The 21,351-nt window shown below is 39.2% G+C and overlaps 1 protein-coding gene across 19 annotated transcripts in view; it reads left to right on the top strand.

The window, feature by feature from the left end:
- The window catches only part of RRAGB (Ras related GTP binding B), a 43,028-nt gene extending 28,839 nt beyond the window's left edge, over positions 1–14,189 (top strand). For 15 of the 19 annotated variants that reach the window (XR_015159948.1, XR_015159955.1, XR_015159954.1 and 12 more), the window contains 3 exons: positions 6,289–6,380; positions 7,704–7,819; positions 11,806–12,330. Coding sequence is in view for 6 of the 19 variants with exons in the window: in XM_086390165.1 (XP_086246291.1) it covers positions 6,289–6,380; positions 7,704–7,819; positions 11,806–11,903 (306 nt within the window). In the remaining 13 variants the exon portion in view is untranslated. Of the gene's footprint in view, positions 1–6,288; positions 6,381–7,703; positions 7,820–11,805; positions 12,331–12,836 lie in introns of those variants that run through there. The other 4 variants (XM_086390168.1, XM_086390163.1, XM_086390161.1 and 1 more) reach the window with 2 other exon arrangements.
- The last annotated feature ends 7,162 nt before the right edge of the window (positions 14,190–21,351 follow it).

The raw sequence follows: 21,351 nt of genomic DNA, 5'->3' as shown, positions 1-21,351 counted from the left end.
CCATTTTGTGAGTTGTCTTTTTGCTTTCTTTATGGTTTCCTTTACTGTGCAAGGCTTTTCAGTTTAATTAAATCCCATTTGTTTGTGTTTAATTTCTATTAGTCTAGGAGATGGATTGAAAAAGATATTGATGCAATTTATGTCAGAGTGTTCTGCCTATGTTTTCCTCTCAAGAGTCTTATACTGTCCAGTCTAACATTTAGGTCGTTAATCCATTTTGAGTTTTTGTGTGTATGGTGTTAAAGAATGTTCTAATTTAATTTTTCAAATGTAGCTATCTGGTTTTTCCAGCACCATTTGTTGAAGAGATTGTCTTTTCTTCGTTATATAGTCTTGCCTCCTTTGTTGTAGATTAATTGATCATAGGTTGTGGATTTACATCTGAGCTTTCTAGTCTATTCCATTAATCTATAGGTCTACTTTCATGCCAGTGCCATACTGTTTCATTTACTGTAGCTTTGTCGTATAGTCTGAAGTCAAGGAGCCTGATTCCTACAGCTCTGTTTTTCTTACTCAAGATTGCTTTGGATATTCAGGGAATTTTGTTTCTCCATACAAATTTTAAGACTTTTTATTCTGGTTCTATGAAAAAATGCCATTGATAATATGATAGGGATTGTGTTGAATTTGTAGATTGCCTTGAGGAATATGGTAATTGTGACAATATTCATTTTCCAATCCAAGAACATGGTATATCTTTCTATTTGTTTGTGTCATGTTTGATTTCTTAGATCTGTGTCTTTGTTTTTTGCTACTCAGTAAACACTTGCTATTGCGGACTGTAAGATGAGGAAAAGTGAGGTTCTGGCAGTCTGGAAGAAGTTTCTTTATGACACAGAGAAAAGAAAATTGAGATGAGTCTACTATGCTGTAGATACCCTAAATGCTTTTGTGTTCTATTTCAGTTCTGTGGAAACTGAAAAAGTTAGGGCTTTGAGTAGTTCTAGTTAGTGTTGTCAACCTCCATTTCTCCCAGTTCACAATGGCTCATCTTTTCCTTAGGGAACGAAATCAAATAAACTCCCAGCTTGAAAGAATATTTGTTGAGGAGTTTTGCTTCTGTGTTCATCAGTGTTATTGGCCTGTAATTTTCTTTTTTTGTGATATCTTTGTCTGGTTTTGGTATCAGGGTGATGGTGGCCTTGTAGGAGGAGTTTGGGAATATTCCACCCTCTGTGATTTTTTGGAAGAGTTTGAGAGTGATAGGTGTCAGCTCTTCTCTAAATGTTTGATATAAATCACCTGTGAAACCATCCGGTCCTGGACTTTTGTTTGTAGGAAGATTTTTAATCACAGTTTTAATTTCATTACTTGTGATTGGTCTGTTTATATTTTCTATTTCTTCCTAGTTCAATCTTGGAACGTTGTACTGAAACATGTCCATTTTTTCCAGATTTTCCATTTTATTGGCATATATTTGCTTGTAGTAGTCTCTTACAATTATTTTAATTTCTGTGGTATCAGCTGTATGTAACTTTTCCTTTTTCATGTCTAATTTTATTTGAATCCTCTCCTCTTTTTTTCTTGATGAGTCTCACTAATGATTTATCAAGTTTATTTATATTTTCAAAGGTCCAGCTTTTAGTTTCATTGATCTTTTCTATTGTTTTCTTCATCTCTATTTCATTTATTTCTGTTCTATCTTTATGATTTCTTTCCTTCTATTAAACTTTGGGTTTTATTCTTCTTCTCTAGTTGCTTTAAGGTTAGGTTGTTTATTTGAGATTTTTCTTGTTTCCTAGATAAGACTATATTGCTATAAGCTTCCCTCTTAAAGCTGCTTTTATTGTGTCCCATAGGTTTTGAATCATCATGCTTTCATTTTCATTTATCTCTAGGTATTCTTTATTTCCTCTTTGATTTCTTCGGTGATTCATTGGTTGTTTAGTAGCATATTATTTAGCATCCATGTATTTGTGTTTTTTATAGTTTTCTTTTCTTGTAATTGATTTCTAACCTCATAGTGTTGTGTGGGAAAAGATGCTTGATATGACTTCAATTTTATTAAATTTACCAGGTGGGGCTCACTTTGTGGGCCAGTATGTGATCAGTTCTGGAGAATGTTCCATGTGCACTTGGGAAGAATGTGTATTCTGCTGCTTTTGGAAGGAAAGATCTATAAATACCAGTTAAGGGAATTGGAATGCAAAAGTAGGAAGTCAAGAAACACCTGGAGTAACAGGCAAATTTGGCTTTGGAGTACAGAATGAAGCAGGGCAAAGGCTAAGAGAGTTTTGCCAAGAGAACACACTGATCATAACAAACACCTTCTTCCAACAACACAAGAGAAGACTCTACACATTGACATCACCAGATGGTCAACACCGAAATCAGATTGATTATATTCTTTGCAGCCAAAGATGGAGAAGTTCTATACAGTTAGCCAAAACAAGACTGGGAGCTGACTGTGGCTCAGATCATGAACTCCTTATTGCCAAATTCAGACTAAAATTTAAAAAGGAAGGGAAAACCACTAGACCATTCAGATATGACCTAAATCAAATCCTTTGTACAGGGGAAGTGAGAAGTAGATTTAAGGGACTAGATCTGATAGATAGAGTGCCTGATGAACTATGGACTGAGGTCCGTGACATTGTACAGGAGACAGGGATCAAGACCATCCCCATGGAAAAGAAATGCAAAAAAGCAAAATGGCTGTCTGGGGAGGCCTTACAAATAGCTGTGAAAAGAAGAGAAGCAAAAAGCAAAGGAGAAAAGGAAAGATATAAGCATCTTAATGCAGAGTTACAAAGAATAGCAAGAAGAGATAAGAGAGCCTCCATCAGCGATCAATGCAAGGAAATAGAGGAAAACAACAGAATGGGAAAGACTAGACATCTCTTCAAGAAAATTAGAGATACCAAGTGAACATTTCATGCAAAGATGGGCTCGATAAAGGACAGAAATGGTATGGACCTAACAGAAGCAGAAGATATTAAGAAGAGGTGGCAAGAATACACAGAAGAACTGTACAAAAAAGATCTTCACGACCCAGATAATCATGATGGAGTGATAACTCACCTATAACCAGACATCCTGGAATGTGAAGTCAAATGGGCCTTAGAAAGCATCACTACGAACAAAGCTAGTGGAGGTGATGAAATTCCAGTTGAGCTATTTCAAATCCTGAAAGATGATGCTGTGAATGTGCTGCACTCAATTTGCCAGCAAATTTGGAAAACTCAGCAGTGGCCACAAGACTGGAAAAGGTTTGTTGTTTTCATTCCAGTCCCAAAGAAAGGCAAGCCAAAGAATGCTCAAACTACCACACAATTGCACTCATCTCACACTCTAGTAAAGTACTGCTCAAAATTCTCCAAGCCAGGCTTCATCAATACGTGAACCATGTTCAAGCTGGTTTTAGAAAAGGCAGAGGAACCAGAGATCAAATTGCCAACATCTGCTGGATCATCAAAAAAGCAAGAGAGTTCCAGAAAAACATTTATTTCTGCTTTATTGACTATACTAAAGCCTTTGACTGTGTGGATCACAATAAACTGTGGAGAATTCTGAAAGAGATGGGAATACCAGACCACCTTACCTGCCTCTTGAGAAATCTGTTTACAGGTCAGGAAGCAACAGTTAGAACTGGACATGAAACAACAGACTGGTTCCAAATAGGAAAAGGAGAATGTCAAGGCTGTATATTGTCACCCTGCTTATTTAACTTCTATGCATCATGAGAGTACATCATGAGAAATGCTGGACTGGAGGAAGCACAAGCTGGAATCAAGATTGCTGGGAGAAATATCAATAACTTCAGGGATGCAGATGACACCACCCTCATCACAGAAAGTGAAGAGCAACTAAAAAGCCTCTTAATGAAAGTGAAAGAGGAGAGTGAAAAAGTTGGCTTAAAGCTCAACATTCAGAAAACTAAGATCATGGCATCTGGTCCCATAACTTCATGGGAAATAGATGGGGAAACAGTGGAAACAGTGTCAGACTTTATTTTTTTGGGCTCCAAAATCACTGCAGATGGTGACTGCAGCCATGAAATTAAAAGGCACTTACTTCTTGGAAGAGAAGTTATAACAAACCTAGATAGCATATTGAAAAGCAGAGACATTACTTTGCCAACAAAAGTCTGTCTAGTCGAGGCTATGGTTTTCCCAGTGGTCATGTATGGATGTGAGAGTTGGACTGTGAAGAAAGCTGAGCACTGAAGAATTGATGCTTTTGAACTGTGGTGTTGAGCAAGACTCTTGAGAGTCCCTTGGACTGCAAGGAGATCCAACCAATCCATTCTAAAGGAGATCAGTCCTGGGTGTTCTTAGGAAGGAATGATGCTAAAGCTGAAACTCCAATACTTTGGCCACCTCATGCAAAGAGTTGACTCATTGGAAAAGACTCTGACACTGGGAGGGATTGGAGGCGAGAGGAAAACGGGACGATAGAAGATGAGATGGCTGGATGGCATCACCGACTCGATGGACATGAGTTTAAGTGAACTCCGGGAGTTGGTGATGGACAGAGAAGCCTTGCATGCTGGGATTCATGGGGTCGCAAAGAGTCAGACAAGCGACTGAACTGAACTGAAGTTCATCTGGTCTAATTTGTTGTTTCAGGCCTGCATTTCCGTACTGATTTTTCTGTCTGGATGATCTGTCCTTAATGAAATTGTTGTGTTAAAAGTCCCCTAATATTTTTGTGTTACTGTCACTTTCTCTTTTATGGCTGTTAGTATTTGCCTTATATATTAAGGTGCTCCTATGTTGGGTGCATATATATTTACAATTGTTATGTCTTCTTCTTGGAGTGACCCCTTGATCATTTTGTAGTGTCCTCCTTTGTCTATTATAACAGTCTTTATTTTAAAGTCTATTTTGTCTGATATGAGTATTGCTATTCCAGCTTTCTTTTGATTTCAGTTGCATGGAATATATTTTTACACCCCCTTACTATTAGTCTCTTTGTGTCCCTAGATGTGAAGTGGGTCTCTTGTAAACAACATATATATGATAGACACATATTTTAATCTGAGTTTGGCTCCCCTTTTATAAAATAGATATAATATCTATATCATAATTTTTGTGTGGTTTAAAATAGGACATGATAACATTAAATCCTAGTACAAAGTTTAGCATATAGCTGACAAACTGTCAAACACTGGTTTCTTTTCCTATTATAGCCAACAGAGGGCAGAGAATGCAGGTGCAGTTTTTCCTCTTAACTTTGTAGAAACATTGTTTTTAATGGCAGCATACTTGGCATTCATTCTTCCTGCTAACTGGTACAGCTGAGGCAACGAGACCTAACCAGGGTCTTCTGCCTCATCCCATAGGCAGGGGTTACTTGCTGGGAAGTTCATTATCCTGAGTTCTGTCTTTCCCACTAGTGTGAATAGCAGCAAGCAAGTGAGCTTTTCTGTCTGTCTTGATACACATGGCATGATGGAATCCTCCTTAGTGGTATTTTCCTGCCACATCTACCACATATGATCATAGGGGTTAATTTAATATGAACTCTGTTTTTCACCAACAGTAACAAGTGGCTTTTGGTTTCTTTTGAGGACTGTGTTTAGGTGCTTTGACTATTTTCACTGAGATGCTTGAAGTCAAGCAACAGGAACCTATTCCACCATTGGTCTAGGAATTATGTTTTTGAAATTTCAGATAGTTTCAGGGAATTGCCCTGTGAATATTCTTCTAGCAAATGACTCAGTTTTGCTTCCTACTAGAAACTTAACATCAGCCTGTGGGAATACTTTTGTGGTTTTATTAATCTGAAAGTGTTAGGGGATGCATTTTCAGCTGGCATTGGTGTGCATCATGAATAGGTTCATTTTTCATTTATAAATAGTACATCCTCAGAGGTTAGAATCAATCAGTTAAGATTTTAAAATATAATACCAAAAATCACTTGGTTATAGCCTTTGTTAAAATTAAGTACATTAAGTATACCTCAAGAACAGCTAAGAATTTTTATTTATTTTTCCTTTTTGATTTGTACTTTTTTTGAATCAACAACTATTCTGTGAAATATTGAAATAAGATGAATATTTAAAGTAAGTGAGAAAGGCTAGCAGTGAACCAAAATAGATAATACTTAAATGTTCTAATAAAATTATAACCAAACATTACTGGATGGGTCATCCTTAGGGATGTTGAATTTATGCAAAATACTGATAGAATATGGGACAGAGTAATGAAAACAGTAAAACCAGTTGCCAACTCTACCCTGAAAATCAGGGTAACCAAGAGACTGACAGATGTAATGGCTTGAGGAGTAGTAGAGGGTGATATGACAATGCTGCATGGATTGAAAGGGCATTGCTCTTTTTTGTAGGTGATTTCTCACTATCAGTGTAAAGAACAGCGTGATGCCCACAGATTCGAGAAAATCAGCAACATTATTAAGCAATTTAAGCTGAGCTGCAGGTAAGAGATCTTGTGTGATGTATTCAATATTTATCTCAGGAAAAAATTGTCATATTTGAGAGGTTCAAATACCTTTAGTAGACTCCACTTCTCTATTCAGCGTAGTCCCTTATATTAAAAACAAATCTTGGGCTTCCCTGGTGACTCAGTGATAAAGAATCTGCCTGCCAATGCAGGAGATGTGGATTCGATCCCTCATCTGGGAAGATCCCACAGGCTGCAGAGCAACTAAACCTGTACTCCACAACGAGAGGCCACCACAATTAGAAGCCCATGCACTGCAACTAGAGAATAGCCCCCGCTCCCCTAACTATAGAAAAGCCTGTGCAGCAATGAAGACCCAACACAGCCAAAATAAATAAACAAAATTTTAAAACAAGACAAAAACTCAACTCTAAACTTCTTGACTAAAGTGAAAGACAATATTCTTTAATGCAAACTCAACTGATGCAGAAGAAGCATATGAAAAATATCTAAGCTGAGTACCCTTTCAAGATGTTTTTTACTATTTGGGAAGAAGTAAACAGACGATGTCCAAGAGAGTTTTGAAAAGAAAGAAGGAGGGTTTACCTTATCAAATACCAAGATTTACTATAAAACTACAATAATAAAAATGGTGTGGTACTGATTTCAGCAATGGTACAAAGAAGAGCATCTAAAAATGTCTGATCACATTGCCTCAGCTTTGTTTAAATCTAGTTTGAATCTTAGCATTGTGAATGTAGGAAGTAGGAATGGCTGAACATCATAATCTAGTAAAGTTTTAATAATCAAAATTCTTATTGTAGTAAAACTTTGATACTCAGACAATAGAATAAGTGTAAGTAATCATTTTAATGCCATAGCACACTTTGAAAATTTCTGGTATGTTTATGCCAACATTTTTAAAGAAGAAATTGAAAATTGCATATAAATATTATTACTATTTTTGTTTTCAAAGAAATGGGGTCATTTCTAGAATTTCAACATAACTAATATTCAAAAGGTATAGTTGTTAATCTCAATGATAGGAAAATTTCAACTGAATAAACTTAAATATTAGAGAGATCTTTGGCAACATGAAACAATGTCTAAGCCCACTTTTCACTTCACTTCACAGTCACTGTCAAGTCCTAATCTGCTTTCTGTCAAGGCCACTTTCCAAGACATGTTAAATTTGGCATTAGAGTTTCCTTGGAAAACAAAGTGAGATTAGTGATTAACTGTCTTAATGAGGTGGTAGATTGAGATATAATGGTATGCAAATGTTAACATGAAAGATAAGAATGTCTGATATTACTATTATTTTATGTCCTTTACTCACTTTTCCCCTTTCTCCTATAGCAAGCTAGCTGCATCTTTCCAGAGCATGGAAGTCAGGAACTCTAACTTTGCTGCTTTCATTGACATTTTTACATCCAACACTTATGTGATGGTCGTGATGTCTGATCCTTCCATTCGTAAGTTTAAACTTAGCTGATATGGATTCAAAGCCACATATTCTTTAAACTAATTGCTTTAGAAGTTGTACATTATTGAAGATACTGAAAAACTATTTTATAGCGTACAACCCTGTGAATGTACTTAGTGCCACTGACCTATACATTTAACAATGGTTAAAATGGTAAATTTCATTTTATGTGTATTTTACCACAATGAAAATAAATTAGTACTAATGGTAAATCAGTTCAGTTCAGTTGCTCAGTTGTGTGCGACTCTTTGCAACCCCATGAATCGCAGCACTCCAAGCCTCTCTGTCCATCACCAACTCCCGGAGTTCACTCAAATTCGTGTCCATCGAGTCAGAGATGCCATGCAGCCATCTCATCCTAGTCGTCCCCTTCTCCTCGTGCCCCCAATCCCTCCCAGCATCAGGGTCTTTTCCAATGATTCAACTCTTCGCAGGGGGTGGCCAAAGTATTGGAGTTTCAGCTTCAGCATCAGTTCTTCTAATGAACACCCAGGACTGATCTCCTTTAGAATGAACTGGTTGGATCTCCTTGCAGTCCAAGGGACTCTCAAGAGTCTTATCCAACACCACAGTTCAAAAGCATCAATTCTTCGGGGCTCAGCTTTCTTCACAGTCCAACTCTCACACCCATACATGACCACTGAAAAACCATAGCCTTGACTAGACGGACCTTTGCTGGCCAAGTAATGTCTCTGCTTTTGAATATGCTATCTAGGTTGGTCATAACTTTCCTTCCAAGGAGTAAGCGTCTTTTAATTTCCTGGCTGCAATCACCATCTGCAGTGATTTTGGAACCACAAAAAATAAAGTCTGACACTGTTTCCCCATCTATTTGCCATGAAGTGATGGGACCAGATGCCACAATCTTAGTTTTCTGAATGTTGAGCTTTAAGCCAACTTTTTCACTCTCCTCTTTCACTTTCATTAAGAGGCTTTTTAGTTCCTCTTCACTTACTGCCATAAGGGTGGTGTCATCTGCATACCTGAGGTTATTGATATTTCTCCTGGCATCTTGATTCCAGCTTGTGTTTCTTCCAGCCAAGCATTTCTTGTGATGTACTCTGCATATAAGTTAAATAAGCAGGGTGACAATATCCAGCCTTGATGTACTCCTTTTCCTATTTGGAACTAGCCTGTTCAATGTCCAGTTCTAACTGTTGCTTTGTGATCTGCATACAGGTTTCTCAAGAGGCAGGTCAGGTGGTCTGGTATTCCCATCTCTTTCAGAATTTTCCACAGTTTATTGTGATCCACACAGTCAAAGGCTTTGGCATAGTCAATAAAGCAGAAATAGATGTTTTTCTGGAACTCTCTTGCTTTTTCAATGATCCAGCAGATATTGGCAATTTGATCTCTGGTTTCCCTGCCTTTTCTAAAACCAGCTTGAACATCTGAAAGTTCACAGTTCACGTATTGATGAAGCCTGGCTTGGAGAATTTTGAGCATTACTTTACTAGCGTGTAAGATGAGTGCAATTGTGCAGTAATTTGAACATTCTTTGGCATTGCCTTTCTTTGGGATTGGAATGAAAACTGACCTTTTCTAGTCCTGTGGCCACTGCTGAGTTTTCCAAATTTGCTGGCATATTGAGTGCAGCACTTTCACAGCATCATCTTTCAGGATTTGAAATAGCTCACCTGGAATTCCATCACCTCCACTAGCTTTGTTCGTAGTGATGCTTTCTAAGGCCCACTTGACTTCACATTCCAGGATGTCTGGCTCTAGGTGAGTGATGAGTGATCACATCATTGTGATTATCTGGGTCATGAAGATCTTTTTTGTACAGTTCTTCTGTGTATTCTTGCCACCTCTTCTTAATAATTTTCTGCTTCTGTTAGGTCCATACCATTTCTGTTCTTTATCGAGCCCATCTTTGCATGAAATGTTCCCTTGGTATCTCTGATTTTCTTGAAGAGATGTCTAGTCTTTCCCATTCTGTTATTTGTCTCTATTTCCTTGCATTGATCACTGAGGAAGGCTTTCTTATCTCTTCTTGCTACTCTTTGGAACTCTGCATTCAGATGCTTATATCTTTCCTTTTCTCCTTTGCTTTTCACTTCTCTTCTTTTCACAGCTATTTGTAAGGCCTCCCCAGACAGCCATTTTGCTTTTTTGCATTTCTTTTCCATGGGGATGGTCTTGATCCCTGTCTCCTGTACAATGTCACGAACTTCCGTCCATGGTTCATCAGGCACCCTGTCAGATCTACTCCCTTAAATCCATTTCTCACTTCCACTGTATAATCATAAGGGATTTGATTTAGATCATACATTAATGGTCTAGTGGTTTTCCCTACTTTCTTCAATTTTAGTCTGAATTTGGCAATAAGGAGTTCATGATCTGAGCCACAGTCAGCTCCTGGTCTTGTTTTTGCTGATTGTATAGAGCTTCTCCATCTTTGGCTGCAAAGAATATAATCAATCTCACTTTGGTGTTGACCATCTGGTGATGTCAATGTGTAGAGTCTTCTCTTGTGTTGTTGGAAGAGGGTGTTTGCTGTGACTAGTGCATTCTCTTGGCAAAAATCTCTTAGCCTTTGCCTTGTTTCATTCCGTACTCCAAGGCCAAATTTGCCCGTTACTCCAGGTGTTTTTTTGACTTCCTCCTTTTGCATTCCTGTCCCCCATAATGAAAAGGACATCTTTTTTGGGTGTTAGTTCTAAAAGGTCTTGTAGGTCTTCATAGAACCGTTCAACTTCAGCTTCTTCAGCATTACTGGTTGGGGCATAGGCTTGGATTACTGTGATATTGAATGGTTTGCCTTGGAAATGAACAGAGATCATTCTGTCGTTTTTGAGATTGCATCCAAGTACTGCATTTTGGTCTCTCTTGTTGACCATGATGGCTACTCCATTTCTTCTAAGGGATTCCTGCCCACAGTAGTAGATATAATGGTCATCTGAGTTAAATTCACCCATTCCAGTCCATTTTAGTTTGCTGATTCCTAGAATGTTGACGTTCATTCTTGCCATCTCCTGTTTGACCACTTCCAACTTGCCTTGATTCATGGACCTAACATTCCAGGTTCCTATGCAATATTGCTCTTTACAGCATCGGACCTGGCTTCTATCACCAGTCACATCCACAACTGGGTATTGTTTTTGCTTTGGCTCCATCCCTTCATTCTTTCTGGAGTTATTTCTCCACTGATCTCCAGGAGCATATTGGGCACCTACTGACCTGGGGAGTTCCTCTTTCAGTATCCTATCATTTTGCCTTTTCATACTGTTCATGGGGTTCTCAAGGCAAGAATACTGAAGTGATTTGCCATTCCCTTCTCCACTGGATCACATTCTGTCTAATGGTAAATAATTTTTATTTAATTGATGTATATTTTGAAGCTTAGAAATAATTTAAACTCTAGGGTATTATATTTTTCTTCATCGGAGTTTCAGAAATCAAATTACTAAATCTGGGGATTTTAAAGAAAATAAACTCAAATGTATGACTTGGCTCGACATGGGGTATATTTTTAAAGGACTAGTCACTCTAAGCTCTGAGCTTTTCATTGTTGAACCATTTTATATGTCATTGTATATTTCTAAGTACCGTACTCCCATATTTGTGTTAGGGTCATAGAGAGAGATATTTGGTGCCTCCATGCCATAATATTTATATCAATCACAACTATTAAAATAAAGGTTCTAGCAATATTTCTAGGATTTCCCAGAAATTTAAATTATCTCTTAAATTATCTATCTTATGATAATATTAGAATATAGCAGAAGATAATGTTTTACTACTAGCTCCAAACTAAACGAGTTTGAAAAAAAATTTTTTTTAATATTATGTTTAGAATATAAACAAATCTTTTACTCAGAAAAATTAAACTCTGGTTAACTTCGGACATAGGTTCTCTGTGACATAAATTGAGGGATTTGGCTCTCTTTCGTTTTTTTTTCTTTTTTATTAGTAGTATATTCCTTTGGCTATTTGTACTAACTGTGTTGGATATCTTCCCTACCCCATCCTCAGCTTCTGCAGCTACTCTGATCAATATTCGCAATGCCAGGAAACACTTTGAAAAGCTGGAAAGAGTGGATGGGCCAAAGCAGTGTCTTCTCATGCGCTAAAACTTTGCCAAATGCTGTTTCAGGAAAAAAATTGGAATACTATTTCTTAATGTTGTATTAGTATATATAGGCTGTGAAATGTTGTGATGCTTATCACTTCTGCATTTCTTCCCTACTCCCCAGTCTTAATGTATAACCTTGAACGCTATTTACTCAAATAGCCAGTAAGAAGTTAGAAGATAAACTGTCTATGAATGTGGTGTGACATAAAAGTAGGTGATATGTAAGTGTTCCGATAACAATGTTCTAATAGTGTAAGTGTTCTAATAACCTGGTTTCAGTTGTTGTGTATGCCAAAGCCTTTTCCAACATCATCTTATATTCCTCATCAGATAGTAACCTATATGTTTGGAATATTACTGTTTTCTCAGCATGCACTAAAAATATTCCTTAAAAGCAATTATAAATAAAGTTTTGCTATTACAGATTTCAGTAACATTCTTTTCTTTTTTTTTCTTTCCCTTGTTTCTTCAGCTTTTCCCTAAGAAAAAGAAAATGAATTTCACAGTTAACCTAGGGGAAGAAGACTTGCTGTTTGGGAAATAGTATAAAATAAAGTTGGTTGGGAAGGATGAGCCAAATGATAGCCTTAAAGCTAGGCAGAAGAGTTTTGATATAATATGATAGGAAATGGCAAAGGAATTTTGAAAGAAAGTTAACCTATGGGCTGACTGATGGCAGTTGGAGAAACAGATAGTAATCCAGGCCTGAAATGTGTTGAAAGTCTGTTTCAAGATGCAACTAGAGAAGGAATGAATAAAAAGTTGAGGGGAAATAGATAGTATTTATGAGATGAAAGTCTTCTTTCTATGAAGTCCAGGAATGTTTAATTTATATATTCCATAACACCTAATGGAATGTGCTTTCATTATACTCATTAAGTATTATTAAAACCTCATTCAAGGTAGGTGTTTATTTGACTTCATTCCCAAGGAAAAGATGAGCCATTGTGAACTGGGAGAAGTGGAGCTTGACACCAACTGCTGCTACTGCTGCTACTGCTGCTGCTAAGTCGCTTTAGTCATGTCCAACTCTGCACGACCCCATAGACAGCAGCCCACCAGGCTCCGCCGTCCCTGTGATTCTCCAAGCAAGAATACTGGAGTGGGTTGCCATTTCCTTCTCCAATGCATGAAAGTGAAAAGTGAAAATGAAGTCCCTCAGTCATGTCCTGACTAGAATTACTCAAAGCCCTAACTTTTTTAGTTTCTATAGAACTGAAACAGAACACAAAAGCATTTAGGGAATCTACAGCACAGTAGATTCATCTCAATTTTATGTCATGAAGAAACTTCTTCCAGACTGCCAGAACCTCATCTTTCCTCATCTTATTGTCCCCAATGGAGATAAAGAGTTTTTACTGAATAGCAAAGAACATACTGTCATTATGTAGATTAAAAATGTAAATTCTTAAAAGAATCTCATGGGATTAATTTTATCAACAGTTGAATTAATCTTCTATAGAAGAAGAATTTAAGTTTGATGTTCTAGAATATTTGTCCTATTAATATCTAGGAAAATGAAAAGAGAAAATGAAGAGGGAGTCTGTTCTGTGACTAATGATTTGGCATGTTCTCCTTATCCTTTATCTGGCATGAGATTTGAAGGAAAACACCCAAAAGTGTTTTCTTTTTTTTTTTTTTGGTCTCCTTTGGAAGGTAGATATAGGTCTCCCACATTGCAGACATTATTTACCAGCTGAGCTACCAGGGAAGCCCTAGATATAGATATATAGATATTCAATTAGTTGAGCACCAGAAAAAAACTGTTACATGATTACTTTGTTTGCTCTTCATTCAACCTTTTCTCAGGTTCTAGTTATAATTTGAACTTAGAGGATGTATAAAATTATGAAAGGTTAAAAAAATAAGGTTATGATTTGACTTAATCTTAGTGGTAATGAACAGCCAGCCTTCTTTGTCACTGAGGACAAGAAAAAAATGTTTTGAGATATTTGCCCAAAGATGTGCCACTTAGAAACTGAAATGACACAAGTGGACAGTGAAGACATGTACACAGAAAGAGTTGGAGAGAAGAAATCAAAATCAATGATGTAAAACTTACGAGTTTAGTGATACAGTGAACTGATTCTTTTTATAGGCCTTGTTAGCTATGTTAGTAGGATAGGGCAATGGTTCTCAAACTTGAGCATGCATCAGAACCACTTGGAGGATTACAGATAAAAAACACTGGTGCCAGGGGGCACTCTCTGTCCCCTTTCTGATGTCTATGTCAGAAGCTTTCTCTGTCCCTTTTCATACTTTAATAAAACTCTGCTATACAAAAGCTCTTGAGTTATCAAGCCTGGTCCCTGGTCCCAAAGCTAAATCTTCTTTGGACATCACAAATCCAACATCGTTCACTGTGAGCTATCATCTTGGGGGCTCATCTTGAATCTTCAGGACAAGGTAAGAATGCTCAAGAGCTCTAGCCTCTCTGCTTTCTCATTATACGTTTGTCCTTTTACTTCACTATATGGTGTGCTTGTGTGAATGAATGACATGCCCTGTGTGAACCAAGTGATGAGCCCTGCTCTGTGGCTTCACGGTGCCTCAGAATGACTGAAGGCAGCCCCCAAAAGGGAAGCCTTGTTAGGGGTTTATACTGACCTACCAATGCCAAGAGACACCCAATGTCCCTGCGAGGGGAGCAGCTAGAAATGGGCAAAGCGTGTGGAACAAACTTTCCTTTCTAGGTCGTCTTTTCCTGGCCTCTTTGACCATTTCATAATTGTGTGGGAAATCAGAACTACTAACCTAATCTGTTGGGTCATAGACTTTCAAGGGACTTGTTATCCATGCTGTTACTGTGTACTTTTACTTAGACTCCATGTATGGAAGCGCCTAGCCTTGCTAGGAGCTGAAAGTTACAAAAGCACGTTTGGGAGCGAGATGTAGCTCTAGCTCCAGGAACGCCCCTCAGGCTCGAGGTCACTCTCTTGGCTACCTGCCTCTGAGGCCAGTGACCTGAAAGTGAGTCTTTGTCACAGCTGTCCCTCTAATCTATGTGGATAAAAGTATTGCTGGTGACCATGAGTTTTTTGAGGACACAGATTAGGAATTGTAGGATCTGGTCAGATTGGAAGTACAGTGGGCTTCTTCCTTTGGTAGTGCTAACTGTTAGTGGATCAGAGGAGGCTCTCTGGTGGCGTTTGTTTCAACTCCTTAGATATTCCTTTTGTGGAATCTGTGAGAATGAACTGGAAGGATCAGCCATAGTAGCTTAAGGAAAAAAAAAATTTTTTCCTCGCTGGCCAACCCTTTTGCTATCACATATACTGGTATGGTGACAGAACAGACATCTTGATTGTTGTTCATCCCTTTATAACTCACCTCTTCTATTGTGATCAGGACTGTACTCAGAAATGTGCACAGGCACATAGAACATGGATGCTTCCCCTAATAGTCCTAGCTTGGGAAACATTTTGAAAATCTACTCTGTTACACTCTGGGTGGCTTCAGAGACAAGGGAAAATCAACAAAGGTCTTGGTGGTAAGGAACTAAAAATCAGTCTGGGATGCCATCAGGTCTTACCCCTGTGCATCTCCACCCTGCCTCGGTGGTAGAACCAGGAGGGTCGAGTAAGGTACCTGTGTCAGTATGGGACAGACTAAGTCCTACCAGGGAAGGAAAGCTTTAGTGGAAAGTCTGTCTAACCCCTATCTGGAGTGGAGAGGGACGCCTCCAGTGGAAAGAAGCCACAGCCGTGGATGCCACTTCTTTTACAGTTGGGAGCTAGCAGTTCCAGAACTGCTCCTTTAAAGTAAAAAAAAAAAAAAAAAAGTATTTAAAAAAACTGGGACAAGTTTGATACCCAGAGTTTAAAAAGACATGCCTGATCTTCTGTGATACTTAATGGCCACAGAATCCTTTGGAAGATGGGGAACACTGGCCTATTGAAGGGTCTCTTAATTATGATACTGTTGTACAGTTAGATTGGTTCTGTAGAAAACAAGAGAAATGGGTAGAAGTGCTATATGTGTTGCTCTTTATCTCTCTGTGAGACATGCCAGATTTATGTCCTAAGGGTGCAGGTTTGGGTGTGAAACCTTTTTAGCTGCCTCCTGTCCTCTTACTTTGCTCCTGTATCTGGGGCTCCCAACTGAACAGGCTGAGAATCAGGGCACCTTCCAGGAGGGGTTGCCTCAGTCCCAGTAGAGATTCAAACAGTTCCAATTGTAGTTGAGACTATTTAGAGGATCCAAAAAGTGCATGGAAGCCTTTACAGGACTAACTTTACTTTATGACCTTACTTGGAGAGATACAATGTATGTCTTGGGACAGATGCTGACTCCTGATTCAATAGCTTGAGTTTTGGGGGGAGCTCCTACTTTTGGAGATGAATGGCTTGAACATGAGACAAGGGGAAAGAGAGAACACAAAATAGCCCTTCTCCCTATGGGGAACCAAGCAGTTTCCATAACAGAGCCACTTTGCTGGATGTATTCTCGAAGGACTCAAGCAAGCGTACACTAAGACTTTAAACTATGCTAAGTTGACTGACATATAACAGGGAGAGAAGGAAACTCCTGATAAACCTCTAGTATAGACTACGGGAGGCTCTCTGCAAGTTTACTGACATTGATTCTAAAAGTGCAGACAGAGAAATTTTCTTAAAAGATAGATTTCTCACTCAGTCAGCTCCAAATATCTGCCATAAGTTACAAAAACAGGCATTGGACCAAATCAGTCTTTAGAAAAACTGTTGCAGCTGGCTCAGGTGGTATATTATGGTAGAGGATATGAGGAGGAAAATAGGAGGCAATAAAAGAACCAGGCAAAAGACTGAAGCCCCAGCATGGCTGTTAGATCTGCTCTGAAACAGCCTGAGGAAAAATGCCCAGAGGAACCTGGGTGAAAAGGGATGAGCTTGTTATTACTGTGGAAAGGAAGGGCATCTCAAGTGGCAATGCCTTCAGGCATCTAAGCTAACCCCGGCCCCATGTTCAGTCTATAAAAGACCATACCTGAGGAGAGACTGCCCTCCGAGGTATAGGCCCCAGGGGTCAGACTCTCAGGACAATCAGGACTGAAGGTGCCCAGGGGTCCACACACAAGCTCCCATCCTAATTATACCTGAGGAACTGGGGGCAGGGGAGGGCAATCAGTTGATTTTCTTTTGGACACCAGGGCAACTTTCTCTGTGCTCACTGAAGCCCCTGGTCCGCTTTCCTCCCGATCCACTACTGTAATGGGACTGTCTGGATGAGACAAATATTACTATTTCAGTTGTCCTTTAAGCTGTAACTAGGACTCCATGGTATTTTCTTGAATTTCAAATCATGCCAGAGTCTCCCTCAACTGTTCTAGGGAGAGATATACCAAGCAAGGTCCAGGCCTCTGTTTTCATGAATATGGAACCCTCCCTTTTTAACTGAACAAAATGTAAATCCGAGTGTGGGCTGATGGAAAAACTGTGGGTTGAACACAAAATGCTGTTCCTGTCATTATCAAGCTCAAAGACCCTCACTTATTTCCACGTCAAAATCAGTATCCTCTAAAGTTGATGAATGAGTGAAATCTTACTGTACTGATTTCTCATGATATAAGTGGGATCTTAAACTCTAAATTTCAGAGTGACAATGGCTGTCTCTTAAAAGCTACTGTAACTCAAGGGGTGCTGAAAGCTCTAGGAATAGAATATCACACTGTTCCTGGAGACCCCAATCTTCAGAAAAAGTTGAAAAGGCTAATGGCATTATTAAGAGACATCTGTGTAAGCTAACTCAGAAAACACAAGACAGTTGTTTTAAAAACTTGCCCATAGCTTTAATGAGGGCTCAAACTGCTCCTACGAAGGGACTGTCTCTATGACAGACCGTTTTTGTGCACAGATATTGTCATAGATCCTAAAGCCTTAGAATTAATTAACTATGTGACTCAGCTTTCAGCTTTTCAGCAGACATTACGAGAACTCCGGGAGGTGACCACTGACTCAACCTCCACAGTCGGTCTAATCGCTGGGTCTGTGGAGCACTCCCCCTCCTCATCAATTGAAGACTTCCTATGGTGAGATTCTCTGCTTCAAAGAAAGGACTTTCTTCAACTCTACAAAAACCTTCACCAACAACAATCTTATGTGATGCCTCTTCTTGATCTGATGACATCTAACAATCCTAAGATGGACTGATGCAACTATGGATATAATATAACCTTTAATTTTGATTATGTTTTAACTTGGTTTAACGACTGTTTTGCCTTACATCTGTAACTATAAAACGGGGTTTGTTTCTAACCCTTTGAAAGCTTTTAAGTTACAAATGGTTGTCCAGGCTCCTATGAGTGCCACAGCCTCCTCCAACTATGACTTGGGGCCCTTCAATCAGAGACCCTCTGAGGTTAAGAGAATATGTTGCCTCAACATTTTAGAGACCATGCCCTTCAACAGCAGGAAGTAGTTAGGGAATGAAAACAATGCCCCTTTCCCTTGGCAACATAATTCTCCTAAAAGAAAAGTTGGGGGGGGGGGGGTGAGAGAGTCAATTCCTAGGTAGATTCATAAGAAGTCTGGGGTCCCCAAGGAGGAGGGAGGAGTCTGGGGCTCTCGAGGAGATAGGGGTCTGGAGTTCTCAAGGAGGAGAAAAGGACAAACTTTTTTTTCTTTAAGCCCAGAGCTGATGATTGCACAACAAAAAAACTCATCTTGCTCAAGGATATGTTTTTCCCTTAAACTCTGTACCAGTGACAACAATATATCCTGCTTGAGGACATGTTTCTCCTTCTTGAGAACCTTCTAACTAATCCTATCATCTTAAAATGTATATTATGGGACTGAGATCTTTCTATTGTTAGCTCTAATCCTGTTATAACCCGCCCATCTTGGGTGGCCCCACAGGGCAAAGCTTAGTTTCATTGAGTTAGACAAGGCTGTGAACCTAGTGTGATTAAATTGACTAGTTTTCTGTGATTATGGTTTCAGTGTGTCTGCACTCTGATGTCCTCTTGCAACACCTACACAGGTCATGGTGGAGAGGTCTGACAGAATGTGGCCCACTGGAGAAGGGAATGGCAAACCACTTTGGTATTCTTGGCTTGACAACCCCATGAACAGTATGAAAAGGCAAAATGATAGGATACTGAAAGAGGAACTCCCCAGGTCAGTAGGTGCCCAATATGCTCCTGGAGACCAGTGAAGAAATAACTTCAGAAAGAATGAAGGGATGGAGCCAAAGCAAAAACAATACCCAGTTGTGGATGTGACTGGTGATAGAAGCAAGGTGTGATGCTGTAAAGAGCAATATTGCATAGCAACCTGGAATGTTAGGTCCATGAATCAAGGCAAGTTGGAAGTGGTCAAACAGGAGATGGCAAGAATGAACGTCAACATTCTAGGAATCAGCAAACTAAAATGGACTGGAATGGGTGAATTTAACTCAGATGACCATTATATCTACTACTGTGGGCAGGAATCCCTTAGAAGAAATGGAGCAGCCATCATGGTCAACAAGAGAGACCAAAATGCAGTACTTGGATGCAATCTCAAAAATGACAGAATGATCTCTGTTCGTTTCCAAGGCAAACCATTCAATATCACAGTAATCCAAGTCTATGCCCCAACCAGTAACGTTGAAGAAGCTGAAGTTGAACAGTTCTATGAAGATCTACGAGACCTTTTAGAACTAACACCCAAAAAAGACATCCTTTTCATTATAGGGGACTGGAATGCAAAAGTAGGAAGTCAAGAAACACCTGGAGTAACGGGCAAATTTGGCCTTGGAATACGGAATGAAGCAGGGCAAAGCTTAATACAATTTTGCCAAGAAAATGCACTGGTCATAGCAAACACAAGAGAAGACTCTACACATGGACATCACCAGATGGTCAACACCAAAATCAGATTGATTATATTCTTTGCAGCCAAAAATGGAGAAACTCTATAGAGTCAGCAAAATCAACACGGGGAGCTGACTGTGGCTCAGATCATGAACTTCTTATTCCCAAATTCAGACTTAAATTGAAGTAGGGAAAACCACTGCTTTATTGACTATACCAAAGCCTTTGACTGTGTGGATCACAATAAACTGTGGAAAATTCTGAAAGAGATGGGCATACCAGACCACCTGACCTGCCTCTTGAGGAACCTATATGCAGGTCAGGAAGCAACAGTTAGAACTGGACATGGAACAACAGACTGGTTCCAAATAGGAAAAGGAGAATGTCAAGGCTGTATATTGTCACCCTGCTTATTTAAATTCTATGCAGAGTGCATCATGAGAAACGCTGGGCTGGAAGAAGCACAAGCTGGAATCAAGATTGCTGGGAGAAATATGAATAACCTCAGATATGCAGATGACACCTCCCTTATGGCAGAAAGTGAAGAGGAAGTAAATAGACTCTTGATGAAAGTGAAAGAGGAGAGTGAAAAAGTTGGCTTAAAGCTCAACATTCAGAAAACTAAGATCATGGCATCTGGTCCCATAACTTCATGGGAAATAGATGGGGAAACAGTGGAAACAGTGTCAGACTTTATTTTGGGGGGCTCCATAATCACTGCAGATGGTGACTGCAACCATGAAATTAAAAGACGCTTACTCCTTGGAAGCAAAGTTATGACCAACCTAGATAGCATATTGAAAAGCAGAGACATTACTTTGCCAACGAATGTCCATCTAGTCAAGGCTATGGTTTTTCCAGTGGTCATGTATGGATGTGAGAGTTAGACTGTGAAGAAGGCTGAGTGCAGAAGAATTGATGCTTTTGAACTACGGTGTTGGAGAAGACTCTTGAGAGTCCCTTGGACTGCAAGGAGATCCAACCAGTCCATTCTAAAGGAGATCATCCCTAGGTGTTCTTTGAAAGAAATGATGCTAAAGCTGAAACTCTAGTACTTTGGCCACCTCATGGGATGAGTTGACTCATTGGAAAAGACTGATGCTGGGAGGGATTGGGGGCAGGAGGAGAAGGGGACGACAGAGGATGAGATGGCTGGATGGCATCTCCGACTCAGTGGATGTGAGTCTGAGTGAACTCTGGGAGTTGGTGATGGACAGGGAGGCCTGGCGTGCTGCAATTCATGGGGTCTCAAAGAGTCAGACACGACTGAGCGACTGAACTGAACTGAACTAAACTGAACTATAAAACTGTTAGAGGATAACATAGGCACAACACTTAATGAGATAAATCAAACAAGATCCTCTATGACACACCTCCTAGAGTATCGGAAATAAAAACAAAGTAAACAAGTGGGCATGATTAAACTTAAAAGCTTTTGCATAGTGAAGGAACCTATAAGGAAGGTGAAAAGACAACCTTTATAATGGGAGAAAATAATAGCAAATGAAACAACTGACAAAGGATTAATTTCCAAAATATACAAGAAGCTCATATGACTGAATTGCAGAAAAACAAACAACCCAGTCAAAATTGGGAAAAGACCTAAATAGACATTTCTCCAAAGAAGACATACAGATGGGTAACAAACACATGAAAAGATGCTCAATATCACTCA

Source organism: Bos grunniens, chromosome X, assembly GCF_055505025.1.
Source record: "Bos grunniens cultivar Pamir isolate PY7600 chromosome X, Bosgru_T2T1.0, whole genome shotgun sequence".
NCBI classification, from domain to species: domain Eukaryota; kingdom Metazoa; phylum Chordata; class Mammalia; order Artiodactyla; family Bovidae; genus Bos; species Bos grunniens.
The sequence above is the reverse complement of the archived record's forward strand: the minus strand, read 5'-3'. Positions and strand labels throughout refer to the sequence as shown.